Source organism: Meles meles, chromosome 14 (assembly GCF_922984935.1).
Source record: "Meles meles chromosome 14, mMelMel3.1 paternal haplotype, whole genome shotgun sequence".
Classification (NCBI taxonomy): domain Eukaryota; kingdom Metazoa; phylum Chordata; class Mammalia; order Carnivora; family Mustelidae; genus Meles; species Meles meles.
The window spans coordinates 18,717,920-18,731,906 of record NC_060079.1 but is presented as its reverse complement, the minus strand read 5'-3'; the positions used below and the strand labels follow the sequence as shown (position 1 = coordinate 18,731,906).

Sequence of the window (13,987 nt, the reverse complement as noted above, 5' to 3'; positions counted from 1 at the left end):
TCCTAATATCATTTAAAATGCAGCTGTGTTTCCCTTTGCCTGGTGAAAGTAATTCCATACAATAATTTGATGGTATCTTTAAGACTTATGGAAATCCTTTATTATTTCACTTGCTTCCACATAAGAGTCTGTCTTTCTGCTCAGTTGTGCAGGCATACCATGTAATACACCTGGCAGCACACCTCTCATAGCTTCCAGACTGCAACAACCAAAGCCAGAGGTCCTTGGGTAAAGTTTTGCATGTTCATAAGAACATTACAAGAGCACTTCCTCTTCCTCTCAGCGGCCTGGGGTGACCTCTGAAAATGGTTCGCTATTCGCTTGACCCGGAAAACCCTACGAAATCATGCAAGTCAAGAGGTTCAAATCTCCGTGTTCACTTTAAGAACACACGTGAAACTGCCCAGGCCATCAAGGGTATGCATATCCGAAAAGCCACCAAGTATCTGAAAGACGTCACTTTGCAGAAGCAGTGTGTGCCATTCCGTCGCTACAATGGTGGAGTCGGTAGGTGTGCCCAGGCCAAACAGTGGGGCTGGACACAAGGTCAGTGGCCCAAGAAGAGTGCTGAATTTTTACTGCACATGCTTAGAAACGCAGAGAGTAATGCTGAACTTAAGGGTTTAGATGTCGATTCTCTGGTCATTGAGCACATTCAGGTGAACAAAGCCCCCAAGATGCGGCGTAGGACTTACAGGGCTCATGGTCGGATTAACCCATACATGAGCTCTCCCTGCCACATTGAGATGATCCTTACTGAAAAAGAGCAGATTGTTCCTAAACCAGAAGAGGAGGTTGCACAGAAGAAAAAGATATCCCAGAAGAAACTGAAGAAACAAAAACTTATGGCCCAGGAGTAAATTTGTACAGAATAAATGCAAATAAAAATAAAATTAAAAAAGAACATTACAAGAGCAGATGACAGAAACTTTGTATAAAATATTTCTGAAATTAAGTTAGCATGTTATCATTATTCTAGCATTCACCATTCTAGACAAAGCAAAGACTAGACCTTGGGTTGTTGGAATTTGAAAGCGTATGACAGAAAAAAACTGAAACAAACCTGCCAAATACTGTATTATCAGAATGGTTAAAGCATTTAACTACAGTCTCAGTATTATCAGAATGGTTATTCTGAGTATAATCAGAATGGTTAAAGCACTTAACTACAGTCTGAGAAACAACAGCATCTTTCTCTAGCTCCAGATTATGTCCTTTGAAACAATAATATAACCCAAATTAACATTACAAAAGCAAAACTGAGGACAGAAGTTTTCATGAAATCTGACCAGACCATATCAGCCTATTAATTAATGAAGAACAGTCCTAACATGTTTTGTTGTCAGAAATAATTCGCATCCCAGAAGTAGAAATTATAGTTTCAGATTTGATGATATGGAACACACTTGGGGATCCTAGAGGAAGGGAAGGATATGTATGAAGGCAGGAAGTTCTTGGTGGACAGTATGAGAGGATGACAGGGATATACCCACTCCTACTTCAATCTCATATAGGGTTTTCTTATGAACTTTCACTTAAAACATGTTACAAAAATTTAAAGAGAAAAAGTTTCAAACCATTCCAATAATTGACACAAAGCTATGGTTTCAAGGCTGGTGTGCCCACCAGGTGCTGCAAGCAGGACAACTCCTTCTAGGAGGTATTGGAGTCAGGCTTTAAGCCTGGGTCTTGTCACCTTCCAGCTCTGTGAGACACAGGGCAACTTATCTGAGCTTCAGTTTTTCATCTAGAACTTGTGACTAATCATACCATCTTCACAAGAATACTATTATGTGCCAGCTATTATGAATTATTATGTGCCAGCATCCATCACAACGTCCTCAGACTTGGTAGCATCTTTTGACTCTTGAGCTCCATAGCTGCTGGTGCCCCTGACACCACTGCAACAGCCTGAGCACCTACTGCAGCTTCATCTGCCCTCCTCAGTCCTCAGAGCTGCCTTGTCTACCAAGAGCTTCCAGTCTTCTTAGATATCCTTTCAGCACTGACAAAGGCATTAGCCATTTCTGTCACCACCATTGTTATCCTCTTATTATCTTCTATTTTTTATACAATAACATATAGAGTTAGTTGTCTTCTTGAAAATGAAGAGTTTGAAATCTTAGAGGAAACAGAGCATTTAATGTGTGAGCTCTGGAATCAGACCACCTTATGTGAGTCAACTCCCCAACCTATTAGCTCTGTGATCATAGGCAAAACATTTAATAATATTTCTAGATCTCATTTTTCACATCTACTAAAATGGGCACAATAATGGCACCCACTCCCCAGGGCCATTATGAGAAATAAGTGAGATAATCTATGTAAACTTCATGGAACACATTAAGTATTCAACAAATTCTAGCTATTATCATTACAGTAGCTCACTAGAGTAACTCTATTTTTAAATGGCATGTTTCAGGATGTAGAGCCTTAAGAATAAATATAAAATGTGTAAGAAACGTTAAGTGAAAATGCAAGCATAAGCACACTATAGATTTTTGTGCTTTTAAAAACAGGGGGAAATATCTTGATCCCAGTGAGATCAGGGATTCACTATAGACTATTTTACTATATTATACTATAGACTATTTTTTACTCTGTAAATTGTTTAATATGTGTAGGAATTACCTAGTCCAATAAATAAAGCATTAAAAATGAATCTTTCCTTTTCTTTAGCTACAAATAATACTTGGAAAGTATCCTCAAGATACTATTGCTTTCCTGGGGTATATTATAGCAACCACAAATTTGTGATTTGAAGAGCTTTGACTGCAGCGATTCTCACAATACTGTTCCACTTTACAGATTATCATTGATTACATCAATTACCTCTTTGACCATGAAGCATATGAATTTCAACTTAGGCCTCAGAAGGTTGATAGATAAAAATTATGTTATATTTTATTTAAGGAACATTCACCAAAAGTTTCTATGAGTGAAAATATAATTCTGTACCTGATACTCAGTAACACACCACATATTCCTCCCTACTCTATACCACCCTATCCTGTGTTATTTGCAAAAGGATTCCAGAAAATTGAGGTAATGCATAAGGAGGCCATTTTTAATCCTGTTGTTTTTTCTTTTTCTGCTTATATGAAATCTCCAACCCCTATAGGTGGCCTTCTTTTCTACAGGACTGTTAACAATTTATTGATTCATTTCTATGTGCCAGATACTATCGTTAACACATTCTATGCATTTTTAAAAGATTTTATTTATTTATTTATTTACATGTGGGCGCGCACACATGAGAGAGAGAGAGAGCGAGCCCAAGCAAGTGGGGTAGGTGCAGAGGGGAGGGAGAGGGAGTAAGAATCTTGAGCAGACTTCACAATGAGTGTGGAGCCAGGCATGGGGCTCCATCTCAGGACCCTGAGATCATGACCTGAGCTGAAACCAAGAGTCAGACACTTAACTGACTAAGCCACCCAGGCGCCCCCAACACATTCTATGCATTTCCATTTTTGCAGCTCCCAAGGGGAAAAAAGCTTATTTTTAAAATTCAATAAAAGAGAATAAAAATTAAATACTTTGACCAAGATCAGATAGCAATTAAATGTAAAATAAGACTAGATAGTTGCAATGCCTGTGCTTTTCATTCATAACTAAATACTACCCACAGTTATAGTGTGTACCTCTCGTTCAACACTTAACATATGCTACTTTGAATTGTTTGTGGACTTTGCCCATAATGATTTTAAGTCCTTCCAGGAAAGAACCTTACCTTTTGATCCTTTTGTATTCCTGTCAGTTGGTACTGGTCTGAAAGAATAACATGGAAATAATAATGGGATTATGGTGATGATGGTGGTGATGGTGTAATGACAAATAACAATGCAATGACAAAGCCCATAGGTCAGATTTCAGGCAGTCGCTCTGTGCTCAAGGATGGTTCAACATCCACACATCAATCAATGTGATACACATTAACAAAATGAAGGATAAAAATCATATGGTCATCTCAATAGAGAAAGAGCATTTTGAAAATATGCAACAGGTTTGATGAAAACTCAAAAAATTGGAGATCCACAAGACATGGGTGTCCACTCTCATACTTTTGGGTTTTTATATATAGTATTAGGTCTTCTGCAAATAGTAAGATTTACTTCTTCCTTGCTGACCTAGATGACTTTCATTTCTTTTTGTTCTTACTACTGTGGTTAGGACTTCCAGTATTATGTTGGAAAAAATGGTGAGAGTGGACAGTCTTGTCTGTTCCTGACCATAGAGGAAAAGCTCTCAGTTTTTCCTCATTAAGAATGATATTAACTGTGAATTTTCATATGTGTCCTTTATTACGTTGAGGTATTTTCCCTCTAAACCTACCTTCTTGAGGGTTTTTATCATGAATGCTATGTTGTACTCTGTTAAATGATTTTTCTGCATCCATTGAAATGATCATATGGTATCCATCCTTTCTCTTGTTGATGTGATATATCACATTGATTGATTTGCAAATACTATATCATCCTTGCATCCCAGAAATAAATCCCACTTGACCCCAATGACTGATTTTTTTAAATGTATTGTTGAATTCAGTTTGCTAGTATTTTGTTGATGATTTCTGCATCTATGTTCATTAGAGATATTGGTCTGTAGTTCTTACTTTGAGCTGTTTTCATCTGGCTTTGGTATCAGGGTAATGCTGCCCCCAGAATGAACTTGGAAGTTTACCTTCTTTTTTCTACCTTTTGGAATATTTTGAGAAGAATAAGTATTAACTCTTCTTTAAATATTTGGCAGAATTTGCTTTTGAAGCCATCTGGTCTTGAACTTTTGTTTGTTGAGAGTTTTTTGATTACTGATTCAATTTCTTCACTGGTTATCATTCTGCTGAAATTTTCTGTTTTCTCCTTGTTTCAATTTTGGTAATTTATATGTTTCTAGGAGTTTATTCATTTCTTCTTGATCGTCCAATTTGTTGGCATGTAGTTTTTCACAATACAGAATCTGAACTCTTAACTGGTGTTCAATACTGCTTTTTCTAAGACGTTTAAAATGAAAAATTTTCCAGGGGCACCTGGGTGGCTCAGTTGGTTAAGCATCCAACTCTTGGTTTCAGCTCCAGTAATTGTCTCAGGGTCATGGGATTAAGCCCCAAATTGGGCTCCATGTGCAGCATGGAGTCTGCTGGAGATTCTTCCCCACTCCTTTTCCCTCCCCCTTGGCTCCTCCTCCCCCTGCTCATTCACTCTCTTTCTCTCTCTCTCAAATAAATAAAGTATTGAAAACAATGAAGAACATTCCATTTGAATTCATTTGAAAATTTCGTAATTACACAAAAAGGAGTCTGCAAGTTATGTTAAAACTGAGAAAATCCACCCCAATATGGCAGCAATAACTCTAGCAGAACAGAATTTTTGAGAATCCTTACAACTCTATTGTATATATGGCAACCTGTGCTTTAGGGTAGAAGAGGGATATTATCTGAAACTATACTCTGATGAGCAGTGGCCTCATCCACTCCATATCTACAAAGTCAAAGGAGATAGCCTAAGTAACATGATATTTAGTTTTCCTGAAAAGCAAAAGAAAAATTTTAAATAGCCAAGTAAAGAAGTTATGGGCATAATCAAAATGTAATTTCTAAGTTTCTAGGCAAACAAGAGTCCAGATGCCTAGGAGAGAAGCAAGTCAGATATTAGTAATTGAAATTATTCTAAATTCTTTTAATGCAAACAATTTGTCAAATAAAATGAAAACAGTCTGGATATGGATAGCTTCCAATCTCTTGAGGAAACAAGGCAGAAAAAGCCAGGAAGACTTTCCCAGAAATAAATCAAAGCTTTACCAATGACATTCACTACTGAAATGTGGGACAGAGTATAAGGCCAAAGAAGAAGCAGAACTACAAAATGGTTTCTGTCATAAGCAAGAGTTATTGTAAAGAGATTTGACATTTGGAATTTAAAGACTATTACAGAAACATATGGCTTAAAATATCACATTCTATTCAAGGGTCCTAAAGTTTGAAAGAAAGAAGTTAAATGCTCTATGCAACATAAAATACTTTTGTAGATGGTCTAAAAGAATGAGGTTTGATCATACTACTAATTCCTTCCAGTTCCACAAGCCACCACACCTCTATTGCATACCATTGTGCAGAAGTTGCAATAATTTAATCTGGTTGTCAGTTATCTACTCACCCCAAAAGTCGCTGAAAGCCTGACATGATTATTAGAAAAATGAGAAAGAACAGTCCTGATGTGTATAAGAGAAAATGTTATAAACAAAAGGCTAATCCAGATTTTAGAGCAGTGAAACTACTCTGTATGACATAATTATAGTGTATACATGTTGTTACATATTTGTCAAAACACAAAGAATGTACAATACCAAGAGTGAACCCTAATGTAAACTATGGACTTTGGGTAATAATATGTCAATGTAGGTTCATTGATTGTAACAAATGAACTACTCTAGTAAGGGATGTCCACAGTGTGGGAGGCTATGCATGTGGGGATAGAGGATATATGGGAATTATTTGTACTCTGCTCAACTTTTTTGTTGTGAACTTAAACTGCCCTAAAAATTAGAAAATTAGAAATTAAAAAGAAAATAAAAACAAAACTAGACCATGGGTGATTGATGGGCCCATAGTCAGAGACAATGTCTTAAAGCAACCAGATTCTGCAGCTTCATTCAGCTACCTTCTAGTTATTTACTTCATTATGCCAAAATATTCACTGAATATTTCCACCTGCCTACTCCTCTTACTCCATATGTTGTTTTCACTGAGTTGTCTACTTTTGAAAAAATACTATGTGTGTCCAATCCAAAAGGAAATATTCTAGTAAAATCAATTATTGAAATTTTTAATTCCAAATTTAAAAGTGACTAGTATTTAACCTACAAAAATTAGTTTATAATTAGTTCCCTTTTGTAATGAAGATTAGCATAGCAAGCAGTAATATTAGCATTTATTGAAGAAACTCAAAGCTGTTGATGGATTCATATATGAAGGATTATTATACTATCTACTTTCAAATCTGTTTGAAATTCTCCTTAATATAAAGGTTTTCTTAAAGGATAAAGTATATGCCTACTTAACTTACCAATAACTTTACATAAGTTCACTTGATTAGTATGAGATTGTGTTATTACACTCAAAGGAAAATATAAAATATATTTTTATAAATAAATAAAAATACTTTATATTCTATATCACCATCATCTGAAAATATAGCATAGTATTTAAGAATAAGAATTTGGAAATCATATCGTCTCAAGCTGCATTCCACCTATTACACTTCTTAGCTGTTGTAACCTTGGAAACGTTATTTATTCTACTTAAGCTCCAATCTCCCCACCAGGTAATGGGACTAATCTTACCATAAGGACATTACAGAATTAAATGACATAAAATGTTTAAAATCAGCATAGCATTGATCTAATAATAGGTGCTCAATAAATATTAGCCATTAAAACATTCTGAAGTTCTCTATTGATAGTGCTCTAACCTTAAAAGAAGCAGTAAGGGTAATTAAGAGTTTTATTCTGTAGGTGAGGAGAGATTTCAAAGAATGACAATTCAGAGTTCAAGAAACTATTCCCTATTCCATGTATTTCTAAGTTAAATATTTAGAAATTACAAAGAATTTACAAAAACAGAAAGAATTCTATAATCCTATCATGGCATTTTAGACCTAAAAAAAGTTTTTTTTAACCTAAAGAAAGTTTTATCATTGGATTAATCAATCAGTTTTCAATAATGCCCTGGATTTTACTTCCCACCCTTCTGGCATCAACTCTGTGCAGGCATACAGTCTCGTGCTTAGCCAGGAAGGGATTTGGGGGTTCTCCAGTCTCTCCTGAGTGGATTTGTGGAGAGCTTACTGTAGCCATCTGTGGCTGTCTCATTTCCCTCGTCTCCCTGATAAAGGTCAGGCTAGTCTGTTAGTCCACTGTTTACTGCAGCCTCATGCTACCTGAAACTTTGGTTTTCCTCCTTCATTTGCCACCAAAATTGGTACTTTTACTGACAACATTGTTGAATGAGAAGTCTTTCTACACTCTGCTCCAAACTGAGTGAATCCTCTCTGCAAGGAAGCTGCTGGCTTTTGTTTTGCAGTGCCCTGTACATATCTGTTCAGATCCAGCATGGGGGTGGGTGTGGACGGGAGAAGCCTCGGGCAAAAATGCCAGACTCCCACTGTTCTTATTTGACATTCAGTTATCTTTTTCATAAAAAATTGCTTCTCAAAGTCAAATTATCACTCTTTGCAGATGATATGATATTGTATGTGGAAAACCCAAAAGATACCACTCCAAATCTGCTAGAACTTGTACAGGAATTCAGTAAAGTATCAGGATATAAAATCAATGCACAGAAATCAGTTGCATTTCTTTACACCAACAACAAGACAGAAGAAAGAGAAACTAAGGAGTCAATCCCATTTACAATTGCACCCAAAACTATAAGATATCTAGGAATAAACCTAACCGAAGAGGCAAAGAATCTATCTATACTCAGAAAACTACAAAGTACTCACAAAAGAAATTAAGGAAGACACAAAGAAATGGAAAAATGTTCCATGCTCATGGATTGGAAGAACAAATATTGTGAATATGTCTATGCTAACTAAAGCAATCTACACATTTAATGCAATCCCTATCAAAATCTCATCCATTTTTTCAAAGAAATGGAAAAAATAATTCTAAAATTTATATGGAACCAGAAAAGACCTCGAATAGCCAAAGGAATATTGAAAAAGAAAGCTAAAGTTGGTGGCATCACAATTCCAGACTTCAAGTTCTATTACAAAGCTGTCATCATCAAGACAGTATGGTACTGGCACAAAAACAGACACACGGATCAATGGAAAAGAATATGGAGCCCAGAAATAGACCCTCAACTCTTTTTTTTTTTTAATTTTTATTTATTTATTTTTTTCAGCGTAACAATATTTATTGTTTTTGCACGACACCCAGTGCTCCATGCAAAACGTGCCCTCCCTATTACCCACCACCTGGTTCCCCCAAGCTCCCACCCCCCGCCCCTTTGAAACCCTCAGGTTCTTTTTCAGAATCCATAGTCTCTCATGGTTCACCTCCCCTTTCAATTTCCCTCAACTCCCTTCTCCTCTCCATCTTCCCATGTCCTCCATGTTCTTTGTTATGCTCCACAAATAAATGAAACCATATGATACTTGACTCTCTCTGCTTGACTTATTTCACTCAGCATAATCTCTTCCAGTCCCGTCCATGCTGCTACAGAAGTTGGGTATTCATCCTTTCTGATGGAGGCATAATACTCCATCGTGTATATGGACCACATCTTCCTTATCCATTCATCCGTTGAAGGGCATCTTGGTTCTTTCCACAGTTTGGCGACCGTGACCATTGCTGCAATAAATATTGGGGTACAGATGGCCTTTCTTTTCACTACATCTGTATCTTTGGGGTAAATACCCAGCAATGCAATTGCAAGGTCATAGGGAAGCTCTATTTTTAATTTCTTGAGGAATCTCCACACTGTTCTCCAAAGTGGCTGCACCAACTTGCATTCCCACCAACAGTGGAAGAGGGTTCCCCTTTCTCCACAACCTCTCCAACATACGTTGTTTCCTGTCTTGCTAATTTTGGCCATTCTAACTGGTGTCAGGTCATATCTCAAAGTGGTTTTAATTTAAATCTCCCTGATGGCTAGTGATGATGAGCATTTTTTCATGTGTCTGATAGCCATTTGTATGTCTTCACTGGAGAAGTGTCTGTTCATATCTTCTGCCCATTTTTTGATATGATTATCTGTTTTGGGTGTGTTGAGTTTGAGGAGTTCTTTATAGATCCTGGCTATCAACCTTTTGTGTGTACTGTCATTTGCAAATATCGTCTCCCATTCCGTGGGTTGCCTTTTTGTTTTGTTGACTGTTTCCTTTGCTGTGCAAAAGCTTTTGATCTTGATGAAGTCCCACAAGTTCATTTTTGCTTTTGTTTCCTTTGCCTTTGGAGACATATCTTGAAAGAAGTTGCTGTGGCTGATATCGAAGAAGTTACTGCCTATGTTCTCCTCTAGGATTCTCATGTTGAGGCCTTTTATCCATTTCGAGTTTATCTTTGTGTATGGTGTAAGAGAATGTTTGAGTTTCATTCTTCTACATATCGCTGTCCAGTTTACCCAGCACCATTTATTGAAGAGACTGTCTTTTTTCCATTGTATATTTTTTCCTGTTTTGTCGAAGATTAGTTGACCATAGAGTTGAGGGTCCATATCTGGGCTCTCTACTCTGTTCCACTGGTCTATATGTCTGTTTTCATGCCAGTACCATGCTGTCTTGGTGATCACAGCTTTGTAGTAAATCATGAAATCAGGTAAGGTGATGCCACCAGTTTTGTTTTTGTTTTTCAACATTTGCTTAGCAATTCGGGGTCTCTTCTGATTCCATACAAGTTTTAGGATTGTTTACTCCAGCTCTTTGAAAAATACTGGTGGAATTTTGATCGGAATGGCATTAAAAGTATAGATTGCTCTAGGCAGTACAGACATTTTAACAATGTTCATTCTCCCGATCCAAGAGCATGGAATGGTCTTCCATCTTTTTGTGTTTTCTTCAGTTTCTTTCACGAGTGTTCTGTAGTTCCTCGAGTACAGATCCTTTACCTCTTTGGTTAGGTTTATTCCCAGGTATCTTATGGTTCTTGGTGCTATAGTAAATGGAATCGATTCTGTAATTTCCCTTTCTGTATTTTCATTGTTAGTGTAAGAAAGTCACTGATTTCTGTACATTGACTTTGCATCCTGCCACGTTCCTGAATTGCTGTATGAGTTCTAGTAGTTTGGGGGTGGAGTCTTTTGGGTTTTCCATATAAAGAATCATGTCATCGGCGAAGAGAGAGAGTTTGACTTCTTCATTGCCAATTCGGATGCCTTTTATTTCTCTTTGTTGTCTGATTGCTGTTGCTAGGACTTCTAATACTATGTTGAACAAGAGTGGTGAGAGTGGGCATCCTTGTCGTGTTCCTGATCTCAACGGGAAGGCTGCAAGCTTTTTCCCATTGAGGAGGATATTTGCTGTGAGACCCTCAACTCTATGGTTGACTAATCCTCAGCAAAGCAGGAAAGAATGTCCAATAGAATAGACAGTCTCTTCAACAAATGGTGTTGGGAAAATTGGACAGCTAAATGCACAAAAATGAAACTGGACCATTTCCTTATAACATACATGAAAATAGACTCAAAATGTATGAAGGACCTCAATGTGATAAAGAAACCCATCAAAATCCTTGAGGAGAACACAGGCAGCAACCTCTTCGACCTCAGCCGCAGCAACTTCTTCCTAGGAACATCGCCAAAGGCAAGGGAAGCAAAGGCAAAAATGAACACTTGGAACTTCAATAAGATCAAAAGCTTTTGCACAGCAAAGGAAACAGTTAACAAAACCAAAAGACAACTGACAGAATGGGAGAAGATACTTGCAAACCATGTATCAGATAAAGGGCTAGTATCCAAAATCTATAAAGAGCTTAGCAAACTCAACACCCAAAGAACAAATAATCCAATCAAGAAATGGGGCAGAGGACATGAACAGACATTTCTGCAAAGAAGACATCCAGATGGCCAACAGACACATGAAAAAGTGTTCCACATCACTCAGCATCAAAAAGTGCTCCACATCACTCAGCATCCGGAAAATACAAATCAAAATCACAATGAGATACCACCTCACACCAGTCAGAATGGCCAAAATTAACAAGTCAGGAAATGACAGATGCTGGCGAGGATGCAGAGAAAGGGGAACCCTCCTACACTGTTGGTGGGAATGTAAGCTGGTGCAGCCACTCTGGAAAACAGCATGGAGGTTCCTAAAATGTTGAAAATAGAGCTACCCTACAACCTACCAATTGCACTACTGGGTATTTACCCTAAAGATACAAATGTAGTGATCCGAAGGGCACGTGCACCTGAATGTTTATAGCAGCAATGTCCACAATAGCCAAACTATGGAAAGAATCTAGATGTCCATCAGCAGATGAATGGATAAAGAAGATGTGGTATATATACACAATGGAATACTATGCAGCCATCAAAAGAAATGAAATCTTGCCTTTTGCGACGACAAGGATGGAACTAGACAATATCATGCTTTGCGAAATAAGTCAGTCGGAGAAAGACAACTATCACATGATCTCCCTGATATGAGGAAGTGGAGATGCAATGTGGGGGGTTTGGGGGGTAGGAAAAGAATAAATGAAACAAGATGGGATCAGGAGGGAGACAAACCATAAGAGACTCTTAATGTCACAAAACAAACTAAGGGTGGCCAGGGGGAGGGAGGTAGGGAGAGGGTAGTGGGGTTATGGACATTGGGGAGGGTGTGTGCTATGGTGAGTGCTGTGAAGTGTGTAAACCTGGCAATTCACAGACCTGTACCCCTGGGGTTAATAATACATTATATATTTATAAAAATAAAAAATTAAAAAATTAAATACCCCCCCCCCAAAAAATTGCTTCTCATCTTATTGTATATCTTTGGTCAATTCAAAACCCTGAAATGGTTGTTTTCAACAGTTTGTCCAGTTGTGTTGTTATATAATGCTTTATCAGAAAGCATGATCAGAGTATATGATGTTTTATCTCAGAAAGTTAATAGTAGGACATAGTCTAAATGTCTAACTGGTAGCCATTATTATTAGCATTTTGTTTTGTGGATCACAACAAATATATACAAAATAAATGCTCAGCTAATCTCAATAAATATTGGTCCTTTTCTATATAATGGTTAAATATTTCCTATCTAAAATTTATATGGAGGCCCTTTTCTACATAGCATTTCTATATAATATTTCTATATAATGTTTATATGTTTACTTTATGTGTTTCTATACAATTTTACATGTTTCTATGTAATGTTACATATTCATTTAACCTCAATAAAATATTGGTTCTTTTTATACAATGTTCATATTCTCTAATAGTTAAATTATTCAAGTTCCTTAAGACACAAGGATTCTGAAATCTGTAATTAACAATAATTCATTATCCTGAAACGCTTTCATCTCAAAACAAGTCCTTTTTGATTATTAGAATTTTTTTTTTTAAAGCAGGATTCTAGAACTGTGCTTATTTAAGTGAGAACAAATGATGGCTGGAGAAGATAAAAAATAAAACTCTACGAACATAATTATAAGAAACCAGGTTGAAACTATAAAAATAAATATATTTAACCACAGAACCCAGACTGACCAAAAATATTATGGTCTGCTAGACCATAGTGTTATAAAGGAACTCATTTGTGTTTAAGTATAAACCTGTGTCCACACATTCAGGGGGCACTAACTTTCACCTCAGACAATCCATTTATTTTCAGTGCCATCATCTGTCCTGATCAGAGTCAAAGTAATCACAAGATGACCCCACAAAATAAGTAAGGCTGTTTTACTTAATAGATCACATATACTCAACCTCATTCCTTTTGAATGAGGTTCAATACTATATAGCTTTAACCTACAGCTTTTTTTTAATTATGAAAAATAATTTTGTTAGAAATTGAGCACAAATAGCTGAAAGGCTATTGGAAGATGTAAAATATATGAGAATATGTTATAAACTCTTGCCATGTAATTTTTCTGATCCTTTGAATTAAGTATCATAATCCACATGAATGTGTTCTCATAATAATTTGCCAACAAAATGGATGAGCTTAAGAAAGAAAGTAACAGCCTTCATGGAAAAGTCAAATGAGAGTATATAATTCCTTACTGTTGTGGAAGGAAATGAAGAAAGACGTCAAAATTTCAACATCTTTAGAGGAACCAAGAAAAAAAGGTTAAGAGTTTTTAGGCTTAAATTGCACTCTCCATTCTAATATAGTAAAATTGGTATTTAAAAGATCTGTTTTTCAAATAATATATTACAAGTTTCAGAATAAGAGAACACACGCCAAGCAAAGGAAAGAAAATGTTCTTTCTTGAAGAAAAAAATCTAGCGCATTGCAATGAGGCCCTCTGCTGCCATTTTTTAATACTACACCAAAGACAACTA

The 13,987-nt window shown here is 36.6% G+C and overlaps 1 protein-coding gene and 1 long non-coding RNA gene across 2 annotated transcripts in view; one reads left to right on the top strand and one right to left on the bottom strand.

Moving 5' to 3' along the window:
* Positions 1-13,987, bottom strand: part of LOC123925112 — a 250,482-nt gene that overhangs the window by 190,151 nt on the left and 46,344 nt on the right. The gene's annotated exons all lie outside the window — the stretch shown is intronic.
* On the top strand, positions 272-860 carry LOC123925110 (60S ribosomal protein L17-like). Its single transcript, XM_045978265.1, has one exon. The coding sequence runs from the start codon at positions 306-308 to the stop codon at positions 858-860; it is 555 nt and encodes a 184-aa protein (XP_045834221.1). The 5' UTR covers positions 272-305.